Genomic DNA, 11,681 nt, shown 5'->3' on the forward strand with positions numbered 1-11,681 from the left:
CAGGGAAGGGCGAAGAGAGGGGGCGATGTGGCGACCAACTTAGGGGGTGAGTGTGGCGGTGACGACAATGGGAATTTTTATATACCCGCGAAGGGGCGTGCTCCGACGAGAAACGGGGGTGGATTTACCACGTGCGGGTTGAAAAGGGGTCTGAAATGTGGAAACCATTAATTGGCGTTCTTTTCTGGTGGAAGCGATAACCATAGGGACTAACGTCTGCGCGACCGGTTGGCGGATGACGTGCGCTTCTTACCAACACTCACAACCTTCAAATATGAACTATGACGGGCCGTATATGGAGTGCGCCCCATAAATTATGATGATCCCAAGGCATGCACCTCTACTAGAGTACCCTTTTTAGCCGAATCTACATATCAACGGTTATTATGTCGATCGACACGATAGAGTTGCCATTAAGCATTATACTCGGTTATGATTTGGTCGGCTTGTGATGTTTTTTTTCTTTCAAGAAGAACTAGACACGTGCCTTTTTCAAAAGGGAAAAAAGCCACATTTTCTAGACAAACAATTAGCCACGTGACTGTCATGAGCCAGACTTGTCGAATTGGGCCATTAAAGTATTATTATAAACTAACAGATTCTTCTAAGAAAAGAGAGTATATTAAACTAACGGAGCCATGTTAAAAAAAAAAAAAACTAACGGAGCCCTTGATTTTCCAGACGAGGACCTTTTTGCAAAAGGAGCGTTCGGTCATCTTCGCTCGCTCTAGTCGCCCCGCCTTCTCCCCCTGCGCCGGGCTCAAACCCCTAGCCCCGACGAACCCAACCTAGGGTTTCCGCTTCCAGCATGCCCCGCTGCTGACCTACTAACTTCCATGGCGCTGGCATCCTTGTCCCTGCCATGAACACGGACGCACAACTCCGCTTTAATTGCCGCAAGCGCTGCCTACCGGCTGACGGTCGCCTCGACGACCACTGGCGCGGCCAGCAGCGCAAGCGCCGCGGCGTCCGCGTCCTCGTTCCCGACTGCTTCCTCGTGCCCCCGCCGGAAGCCAAATCCGCTGATTTCGACATGTGGTACTACATCCGCAGCATCCCGGACATGTGGGACAACGGCCTGAGGCTGCTCAAGGGCTGGGTCCGTGCGTCCAAGGATGTGCCGCAGGATCCGTCGGATCTCACGTGTCTCACCAAGAACAACGATGTGAAGCCAGGGCGCGTGCTGGCCGCGGGGAATTGGAAAGTAGATGACCCCGTGAAGGTCGCCTTGAAGGCGGCGGCGCCGCCTCCTCCTCGGCGGGAGAAGGTGAAACCGTATTGGAAGTATCTCCACGAGGAGACGAGACATAATGACAAGAGCTTGGGCGAGATCGACGCCCGGGTGGCTCTTCTGGAGAAGACGCTCGAGGAGCAGAGGAGGGTGGCTCTTCTGGAGAAGACGCTTGAGGAGCAGAGGAGGGTGGCTCTTCTGGAGAAGACGCTTGAGGAACAGAGGAGGGTGGCTCTTCTGGAGAAGACGCTTGAGGAGCAGAGGACGCTGGCTGAGCCGCCTAAGGAGGTATGTTTTATCAGCGCCTTTTTATGTTGGTATATGCAGGGTGAGTAGGAAGATTACGTTCATGGACGAGAGCTCTGTAAGAGAACCCAGGTTGCAAGAGTGGACAAATTGATAACGAGGGATATGCCAACTGGATTTGCATTAGGCTTTAGAGAAAACTAGTGTTGCCCCAATCGAAAAACATGCATTGAATTTGCGAAAGAAATGGAGAAGGCATAGCGAAATAGCGCGCAATCTTGAAGGTGTCAAATCTGGTTTAACTGCTTCATCAAGTTTTGAAAGGGTCCTCTTCTGTTTCTTTTCTCTTTAATGGGTGGCTGATTGACCTGTTTGATTGTGACAACCTTATATTCTCCATTAACCCTTTGATTTATGCGTGTTGATCTGTCTTCAGGATCTGTCTCAATTCTTTGTACCTTTAACTGCTGAAGATGAAAAGGAAGTTCAGGATTGTTTGTATGGTAATGGTTCAAGGTACATTTGATGACAATTGCATCTTGTTTGAAGCTTTCCTATATACTCCCTCTGTACAGAAATATAACATTGCCCCTTTTCACTTACAGTAGCAAAGTCCTGGTGCTGCATGAACCGTCTAACATTGAGGTTAGCAGGGAAAAATTTCGGTGTTTGAGACCACATGGCTGGTTAAATGATGAGGTAAATATTCATCTTAAATGTACTAAACCATCTTCACTGATCGCAAACATGTAAGTTTTACACTGATATTTTCATGCGTAATGGGGAAAGTGATTCCTGTTGTTTTCAGGTCATTAATTTGTACCTTGAATTGTTAAAGGAGAGGGGAATGAGAGAACCAAAAAGGTTCTTGAAATGCCATTTCTTCAATACATTTTTTTATAAGAAGGTTAGAATATATGCACCTTGTGTTTTCTCCTATTGAATGTGCAGAGTGTCATATTAAATATTTGCATATCTTTCCTGTGTTCTATGGCTTTGTTTGTTTTTGCATTTCTTCTAATCACATGCCGACTTAGGATTAGTTGCAATATGCTTGATGAGCGGTTTAGATACTGTGGTTAGCGCTCGAAGGTTGCTATATTGTACCTTGGTTCTGGCTCAATTTATGGACATGCATTAGCTTATCACTTAGTGTATGTTCCATGCTGCTTATGCCTGTCACTTTATAAATTACTAGTAAGATGCCCGTGATACGCAACGGAATCACAAAAGACGATGTGGAACATAATTTACTTAAATTGTACTAGTCAAGAGTGAGTACATTGCTACAAAACAATAATAAAATGTACCGAGATATTGATCAAAATGATGTTATATTGTTGATCAATACACGTCGAGCACAATCGAACATACGGTTTCCAACTAAAAAACCCTTCTTCTAAGCCAAACGGTTTCTTCTCCATATTCACCTTTCAGGAGGACTTCCTGTGCTTTATCATTCCTTGCTCTATCCTATAGTGCATAGAGCATGTGACAAAGAAAATCTTTCCACACACGCATTTGGCAATTGCAATGACAATCCAAATAAGTCTCTGTCTTCAGCTCCTCCTCGCTTAACATGTGCTTCACCCTCCAGCCCACACACCATTCTCTGCTAGAAATAGTGACATATTAAGCACATCACTTTAACCTAACCTTTACTATCAATAATAGAAGAACGACAATGCGACAATACCAATACTTGTCCCCACGAATCTGTGCAATGGAGGTATGACGACTACTGACTGAACCTGCTAGTGCATTTCCTACTCGGTCACCCTTCCATGTCACGCATCGTCATCTCTCCATGTCTGTGAGCATTATACGAAGTAGCATGCCGCCCATGGGTAAACGAATTGATATTGTAGCGTTCCAAATCACTTAATTTTATCTTGTAGCATAGAATTCTGCAATATTGCAAGTGTGTCAGCCAATACCAAATATTGCTAAAACAGTTTGCTAAGTGCATTATAGTCCCACAAACATATCACAATCAGCAATCGGCCAAGAGAACGAACATGAAAAAAAAAGGAAAACGTAATTAAAAGTACTTGATATAAAACTTGAATACATAAGAGAGTATATACAGGTTCAAACCGTATTGTATGCACATGCATAATTGGCACTGGGAAAATTATGGTACAAAAAAGCACAGAAAACACAAAAGAGATAACACACAATGTCCGTTGGTGCACTAAGATAGACTACAACGAAAACAATTTGCTACCATGGGAGATTGATGCACAGGGCTGGATAGGATGACACCTGTGGTAGACCGTACCAGCTAGTCCATCCTCCACATCTTAACCACACAAAGCACATTTGATAGGTTCTGTAATATATTTAGGCAAAAGGGGGAAATGTGCCTATAGAGGGTCCATAGTATACCTAGACAAAGGAACAAACAATTGACAACACTTGTGATGCATTTTATATGGAATGCACACTAACTGATGGAGATGTACCTATCAAACAAAGCCGACAGACATTTTATAGAACTATACAGTGACTTGCATCTTCCAGTTTTGATGTCAACTCAGCAATAAAAGTGGCATCCTTGTCTAATAGTAGTATATTCCGAAACCGATCTATATCATTACTAAATTTTGGGGTGCCAACAAATTATTTTATCACAAAGTTATGGCAGGCATGGTATTGAGGTCAATTGCACAAATAGGCATTGCTTAACAAAGATGAAGCGGGAGTTGATGATATGTAGAGACGTTCTTACTCTTCATCAACACCAATACCTTGGTCTCTAATGAAGTAGATTAGATGTTGAAGGGCAACAAAAAACATATATTCTTTCCTCTTTATGTCTAACAAAACTCCCGCTTTATAAGTCTGTGTGCTTCTCCAGTATTTCAATTTCTGCACCTACAAAAAGGTGGGGATATTGCTAGGAAGATATTCATGCTAGAATGCTTATGGCGGGTTTGGAACAACTTAGTATTGTGCGTAAGCCAGCTGCCTACATAAGTTAGAAGATGAAAAGTCTAAAATACTCCTGAATTTTCAGTTACCACCATACCAAATGTTACATCATCACGCTACAGAATACTTGCCTGTTTCTGAATTTTAACAATCAATAGTTTGAATAAACACTTAGAAACAAAAATCATAATTTGTCAGACTCCACGATCCATGACATGAGTAGTAACCACCGTCCACAGCCCATGTCCGTTGAAATAACATTTATGTAGAAAGAGTTCTGGATGCAATTAGTTGAATAAACCATATTTCTTACCAGCTAGCTAGGAAAGAATGTGCAAATCCAAATTATGAACTGTCTAATTATTTAACATTTGCACTAACTGGCACTTCCAAAAACAAACAAATGCAATCAGGTCGGCTTGAGAAGTCTGCTATGGAAGACACAAACAAATAACATATTTGGAACACAAATATGTTGTCTTTTAAGGAAGAATAAACTGCTAACTGCACATCGTCCACTGTTTTGGTAGTTGCTGCTCCCGTATACACATAATGCAGAGAACAAAACTGCTCTCTGTAGTTTCTTCTCAATACACACATATTGAGAGAGAAATAATTAACTGCTCTATCTCAACTCAGCAAGAACGCACTAATGTAACTGGATGTAGAGAATACCTGGAGGGAAGTTGACCACCAGGTTGTTAATCCGACCACGTGAGTGACTCCTGCGGCAGCCTGTAGGCAAGTTAGGGGCAGCGGCGGGACGAGCTGATGCTGGTATTGGGGCCACCTCCACCGGATCCACGAGCTGTGCATCCGCATACGTGGCGGCCTGGCTAGGTGTCTGTCACCTCATGTGTAGTGGCTGTGGAGGTCTGTAGACTAACTCGAGCCAGCTGCCATATGAGCTCACCCTGGGATTGGGGCGATTTCCACCAGATCCGGCAGCTTGGCAACCTCGTATACGGAGGGCAGAAAAATCGAGTATCTCGTCTGTAGGTTTGGCGGCTTGCTCGGGAGGACGGAGATAAGCTTTGGATGGGCGAGCTAGGGGCGGAGGCGCAGAAGAACGGGGGCGTTGTAGGCGGCGCAGATGTGGGTGGCGGCTAGATGGAGGGGGCATCGGCACACAGGTGGCCGGTGGGAGGGGCCGGCGGCGGCGAAGGTTCTAGCCTTCTAGGTGTCGATGGATACGGAGTCGTAGGCCTAGAGGTCAGGAGGTGGGCGGCTTGAGCTGGGAAGGGGTGGGGATTGGGGTTGGATGGGAAAGATCAAGGAGTTCCGTGAAAATTTGGGCAGAGTGGCGGGCATGTTTCTGCAAATGTGTCATGCCTTGCATTTGCATGCATTAGATGGAAATCTGATGGTCTGAAATCATAGATGGCAGGCACACCGCACACCATCATCACTAACTGAGATTTTTATGCGAGTATAGATGTGGTTCAAAAGTATCTGTTTGGCCACAAATTCTTGTAATTATAGATTATCAAGGACTCACGACCTTGTAATATACCGTGGAAACATCTGTTTTTTTAAGCTAAATTATACTTATGTCACTTTTGTACATCATTGGTCATTGATATTAGGATGTTTGAATATACCATGATTTCCCTCCTGGGTTTCTTAATTTGAATTTTTACGTGGGGCATCTGTTTGGAATACATTATAGATTGCCCTCCTGAGTAGTCACAATCAGGAAAGTTTCACTTCATGCATGTCATGGACACAGTGACACACACATTTTTGAATGGAGAGTAGTTCTCTGTCTGCCTTATTTGGTTCCTTTTGTTGTGTTGTTACTTGATTTGAGACCTTTGATTGGAAATTAGACTAGATATCATGCATTTCAGCCTTGATTTTCATTTGGATAAAATTGATTACCATCTAATTCAGCCCTGTTTATTTTCTGAATTCTTGCTCAGCTTGCTTGTGGAAAAACTGGATATGACTACAAATCTGTAAAAAGATGGACTACCTCCAGGAAGTTGGGTTATGAGCTCATTGAATGTGATAAAGTAAAGTGGATGCTGCGTTCTTTAATTTTCTATTGTTACTGCACGTGCTCTTTGACGTGCTTATTTCTTATGTTCAGAATTTACTTTGCAGATCTTTGTCCCCGTACATCAAAATGTGCATTGGTGTTTGGCAATTATAAACATGAAGGCGAAGACAGTACAATATCTTGATTCTCTTGGCGGCGATGATTTTCGTGTATACGAAATGCTGGTAACTTCTTTTTTTCATATTTTTTCTTCCAGAAAAGACACCCAAAGGGCATGTTAGATCTGATAATTATCAAGGAAAACAGTAGCTAGTACAATGGAAACACAGTTGGTAACAGTAGCTAGTACAAGGGCAACAACAACAACAACAAGAAAACCTTTAGTCCCAAAGAAGTTGGGATAGGCAATTGGACGCAAAATGACCAGTAAAACAAAACTACATTGAAAATAATACTAGTCATCTTCCTTCGATAGTACGCCACCCTCCGGATATTGAAAATTGCACTGAACCGACAACAAAGGAAACAGACACCTGCAAACGCCCTCGCCATACTAGGCTTTGAAGACCACAATAGCCACTCACCGCTTGAAACGAAGAAACCGCTGAAGGAACATCGGTTGGGGCATCACCCCACGCAGCATAGGCTTACAATTCTTCACCACGAGTCCATAGGGTTGGAGAAACCGGACGACAAATCAAAAGAAGATGCCGAAATCGCCACACCAAGATCCAACCGACAGCTTCTCATGATTGACACACCAACTGCCAAGATCCGTAGAGAGCCAGATACGGCAACACCTACCCTCATAGGCCCTTTGTCGAACAAATCGAAAGAAGATGCCGAAGTCGCCACACCAAGATGCAACCAACAGCTTCCCTTGATTTGACACACCAACTGCGAAGATCTGAAGAGCCAATGGATATGGCAACACCTACCCTCACAGGCCCTTCGTCGGCGTCAAATTGGACGATGTCGAGGTAGGGAGAGGCTGGAAAGACCTTATTCCAATGCGCCATCATCACCACTCGCCACCACCCGGCCAATGTCACCAGGAAACCAACCTAGTAAAAAAACCCTACTAGAACTAAGAAAAACGAAGTGGATAGGTCCTCACTCCTCTTGCCGCCGACGAGACTGCTGGATGGGCGATAAGATGGGGACGGTGGCAGCGGTGTGAAGAAGGCTTTGGATGACGGATAGGGTTGGGAGGAGGGAGTTTTGCGTTAGAACTGAATTTTTATATACTGCCTCTATTCTTTTTTTACTTCCTAGAATCCTTGTTGTCGAACTTTTTAAAGATTTCCTTGCAAAGAGAACTTTCTAAAATTGACTGTTTAGATTTATTAATTTTTAGACTAGCTATAAAATTGAATCATTAGATTTATCATTGAAAAGTATATGTTAATTCCACTGATACATCGTAATGGGAAGTTCAAATGTAGCATGCCAAAGACCTTGAAAAGTCATACATGATGTAAAAAGAAAGCAGGGAGTTATTTTTTTAGATGAAAAGGGCGAGCAGCTGGCAGTAGATGAATCAAATGCACCCTGGTTCCATTCCAATTTGGGAGTGCTTATTTTTCGAGAAAGTTAGTTTACTATATAAATAGCTTTTTGTAGTTTAACTTAAGTAAAACTTCTGGTGCACCTCCGTTTCAAAAAAAAAAAAAAACTTCTGGTGCACCTCTTCCAAATGTCAAATGTTAAATTAGGGGAAACCATATGTTTATGGGCCTCTGCACATGTGCTATGCTCTGGGAGAATTCACCTGATCTTGGTTCTTTCTATCTGCTAGAAGTACTAAATAATACCATCTCCATTAGGCATTTCCGTCTAATTCTTGCTTATAAATTGAGTAATGTCATGGTGTTTCTTCTTTACTCCATATACAGGCTAGATATATTGTGGATGAAGTGAAGGACAAGAGTAATAAAGAGATTGACATAAGTTCTTGGACCAAAGAATCTATTGATTGTATTCCTTTACAAGAGAATGGGTACGTCTTGTTTACACTAATGATCATTTAATGCGTAAACTCACTATTTATGGGTAATATCCGCTTTCAGTTCCTGTAACCATAATTTGTTGAGTATTAGTATCATTTACTCCCCTGATCCAAAATAAGTGTCGCAGTTTTGAACTAGTTTTGAACTGGAATTAGTTCAAAACTGCGTCACTTTTTATGGATTGGAGGTAGTAGTACATATGCACCATCTGTATATGTCCTTTCTTTGAAATCCATGTTTAGTTGGCTGGTCGTGCACAAAGTATGTTTTAAACTCAAAGATTAATTTTGACGGGTCTTCAATTATTTCAGGTGGGATTGTGGTATGTTTATGCTCAAGTACATTGATTTCCACAGCAGAGGAGTCAGCTTATCTTTTGGTCAGGTGAGTAAATTTGATCTGCCAAAAATTTAGCACTGGATTTGTTTCTGGGACTCTATGGAGATGCTTATTCTAGATTGATGCATACACATTGGGGCTAAGTATAAAATGGCGGAAGCTGGTCTATCTTAAGGTGATTATATGGTATGAATGCTTATGCACATTAGTTTGTCAACTGCAGGAACACATGGAATACTTTCGGAGGAGAACAGCTAAGGAAATCTTAAGACTAAGGGCTGACTAAGTCTTCTCTTTGGAAAATAAAGACAATTAAGTTCTGCAAATATTAATTATTGGGCCATTCTCCAAAACTGTGCCTTCACTCTTGGATGTTGCTGGCAAGGGTAGAAAATGTCCATTCCCCTGAGAAACTGAAGAGTTGCCGACCGTGACCTATAACTGCTGGCGTTGAAGGGTGCAGATGCTAACAAATTTCTGTAAAGCTCTTCTATATATGGATTTGATTGGCAGGAGCAGGAAAAAGGAAAGAAATCTTGAATAGGGGTTTGAGATTTTTTTTTGTAACTTAGAGAAGCCTAGTATTAAACCAGTGGCATCTTCCTTCTGTTAACTCGCTTTTGTTTCAGAGTTGGAGAAATTCCTTTTCCTGTTTTGTTAGCTTCGATGGCAAAAAATTCTGAAGTTTTGGTCCGTGTAAATTTCTGTATCTATTCACCGCAGTGACATTTGATCGCTCATGTAGAGTTTTGGTAATTGTAGTGGCAGCTTAGTTTTCAGACAAATAATCCCAAATAAGGCATCGTGGCCAAAATATCAGTCATCGTATCTTTTTGTGCTGTTTGCTCTGGAGTTTATGTTGCCTGTAGAGCCGGAGCTCCAGTATTGCCGCTAAAAGGAAAATACCCTTTTTTTCAAACTGTTAATTACAGGAAAACTGTACTAAAACCACACAACACACGCGCAATATTGCCCACGGCAGTGCCAAGTTACATTGTCACTGACACAATAACTTGACACCCGCCTCTAAGAAGAATTATGTGTCGTAGTCATCTACTCCCTCTGTTCCTAAATATAGGTCTTTATAGAAATTTCAATATAAATTACATATGGATGTATATAGACTATTTTAGAGTGTATTCACTCATTTTCCTCCGTATATGGTTCATATTGAAATCTCTAGAAAGACTTATATTAATTAAGGAACAGAGGAAGGTGTCATCCTCATCACCTCGTCCCCTCGACGCGGACACCAGCCCACGTCTGCCTCGGAGAAGACAACGCTAGCGCCACCGTTGAAGCTCGCAGCTGAGCCCTCCACACCCGCCATTGCGCCACATAAACAGCCCCGCCGCCGCTCAGGCTTTGCTCGACGACGACCTCCAGCGGTGGCGAGGGGAGGTGGGGAAGCAGGGAGGCAGGGGAGGCCCCTCGGTGACTGGATCTGGGCGCCCGGTGCGGCCGCAGGACCTGCACGGGAGTGAGTTTGAAAAATAACTAGGTAGTGCCTGGACTGGATGGATGGTTGTCATGAGTGTTCAAGTTTTTTTTTTGCGGGTGTGAGTGTTCAAGTTCAACGGTCAACTGTTCGGCTTTAGACTTTATACTGTGGGAGTAACATAAGTGGTAACATCATACATATTTAGGCAAAATAGATGACGTGGAAAGTAATTAATAAGAAAATAGAGGCATGTGGTAACATAGTACTCCCTCCGTTTTTATTTACTTTGCATATTAGGTTTGTCTAAAATCAAACTTTATATACTTTCAACAAGTTTGTTGAAAAATATATTAACATATACACCATCAAATATATATATCATTAGATTCACCATTGCACATATGTTCATATCATATAAATTTGGTTACTTTAAATGTTCATGTTGTTTTCTATAAACTTGGTTAAACTTTATAAAGTTCGACTTCAGTTAAAGGTAATATGCAGAGTAATAAAAACGAAGGGAATACGTTACTTATACTACGAGTAACATCACACATACCAAGACAATATGAGTCTACAATCTAATAAATGAAATGTTGCGTGACACCACACAGATGTTACTTCCCACTATAGAGGTAGTAATATACTCCCTCCGTCCAGAAATACTTGTCGGAGGAATGGATGTATCTAGTCATATTTCAGTTTTAGATGCATCCATTTTTATCCATTTGTGCGACAAGTATTTTCGGACGGAGGGAGTAGATAGTAACATAAGCATGTTACCACTCTAAGTTACTCCCCACTATGGGTAGTCTTAGAGTACTAATTTTGGAGATACGGGGTATCGATCCCCGTGCCTCTAGCATGCTAAGCGAGTGTGAGCTACATCCCCACGTTGTTTTGTATTACCTTTTACTGTGTATAACTGAGTTAATAATAACTGTTCCATCGTTCATGGCGTTGATACATCTTCAACGTATCTATAACTTTTGATTGTTCCATGCTATTAAAGTATCAATCTTATATGTTTTATACTCATTTACCAACAACTTTATATCTTTTGGGACTAACCTATTGGCATAGTACCCAGTGCCAGTTACTGTTTTTTGCTTGTTTTTTATTTCGTAGAAAATCAATACCAAACGGAGTCCAAATGACATGAAACTTTTTGGAGAACTTTTTCTGCCCAGAAGACACCTAGGGGGCCCAAGGAAGTGCGCCAGAGGAGGCTCGTGGGGCCCACTAGGCACCAGGGCGTGCCCTGGTGGGTAGTGGGGCCCACGGGAGGCTTCTGTAACGCCCCGGATCCGATGCGCCAGGTGTCTGCCAGTTATTCGCTGCCGTTGCCATGTCATCTGCTTGCGTGTTGCATTTTGCCATGTCATTATCTGCTTTTCATATCATGTCTTCATGTGTATCGCATTCGCATACGTGTTCGTCTCATGCATCCGAGCATTTTCCCCGTTGTCCGTTTTGCAA

The 11,681-nt window shown here is 42.5% G+C and overlaps 1 protein-coding gene and 1 long non-coding RNA gene across 2 annotated transcripts; one reads left to right on the forward strand and one right to left on the reverse strand.

Annotated features, from left to right (window-relative positions):
• The first annotated feature begins 684 nt into the window (after nucleotides 1–684).
• Nucleotides 685–9,589, forward strand: LOC109740849 (putative ubiquitin-like-specific protease 1B). The gene is made up of 9 exons (XM_020299900.4): nucleotides 685–1,519; nucleotides 1,914–1,993; nucleotides 2,083–2,176; nucleotides 2,286–2,384; nucleotides 6,334–6,426; nucleotides 6,518–6,637; nucleotides 8,309–8,412; nucleotides 8,734–8,806; nucleotides 8,985–9,589. The coding sequence occupies exons 1-9, from the start codon at nucleotides 863–865 to the stop codon at nucleotides 9,045–9,047; spliced, it is 1,383 nt and encodes a 460-aa protein (XP_020155489.1). The 5' UTR covers nucleotides 685–862; the 3' UTR covers nucleotides 9,048–9,589.
• On the reverse strand, nucleotides 2,719–6,325 carry LOC120962975 (uncharacterized). The gene is made up of 2 exons (XR_005754419.1): nucleotides 5,087–6,325; nucleotides 2,719–3,384 (listed from the first exon to the last, which is right to left on the reverse strand). It is a non-coding gene; the product is annotated as an uncharacterized lncRNA (long non-coding RNA).
• Nucleotides 9,590–11,681: the final 2,092 nt, after the last annotated feature.

The sequence above is a fragment of the Aegilops tauschii genome, chromosome 4 (genome assembly GCF_002575655.3).
Source record: "Aegilops tauschii subsp. strangulata cultivar AL8/78 chromosome 4, Aet v6.0, whole genome shotgun sequence".
Lineage (NCBI taxonomy): Eukaryota > Viridiplantae > Streptophyta > Magnoliopsida > Poales > Poaceae > Aegilops > Aegilops tauschii.

Excerpts from the sequence above, each read along its gene's own strand:
- LOC109740849 (XM_020299900.4), top strand. The coding sequence starts at position 863 with ATGAACACGGACGCACAACTCCGCTTTAATTGCCGCAAGCGCTGCCTA. Across the intron at positions 1,994-2,082 it reads TTGTATGGTAATGGTTCAAG|TAGCAAAGTCCTGGTGCTGC; the intron begins GTACATTTGATG and ends TTTCACTTACAG. Across the intron at positions 2,385-6,333 it reads ATACATTTTTTTATAAGAAG|CTTGCTTGTGGAAAAACTGG; the intron begins GTTAGAATATAT and ends ATTCTTGCTCAG.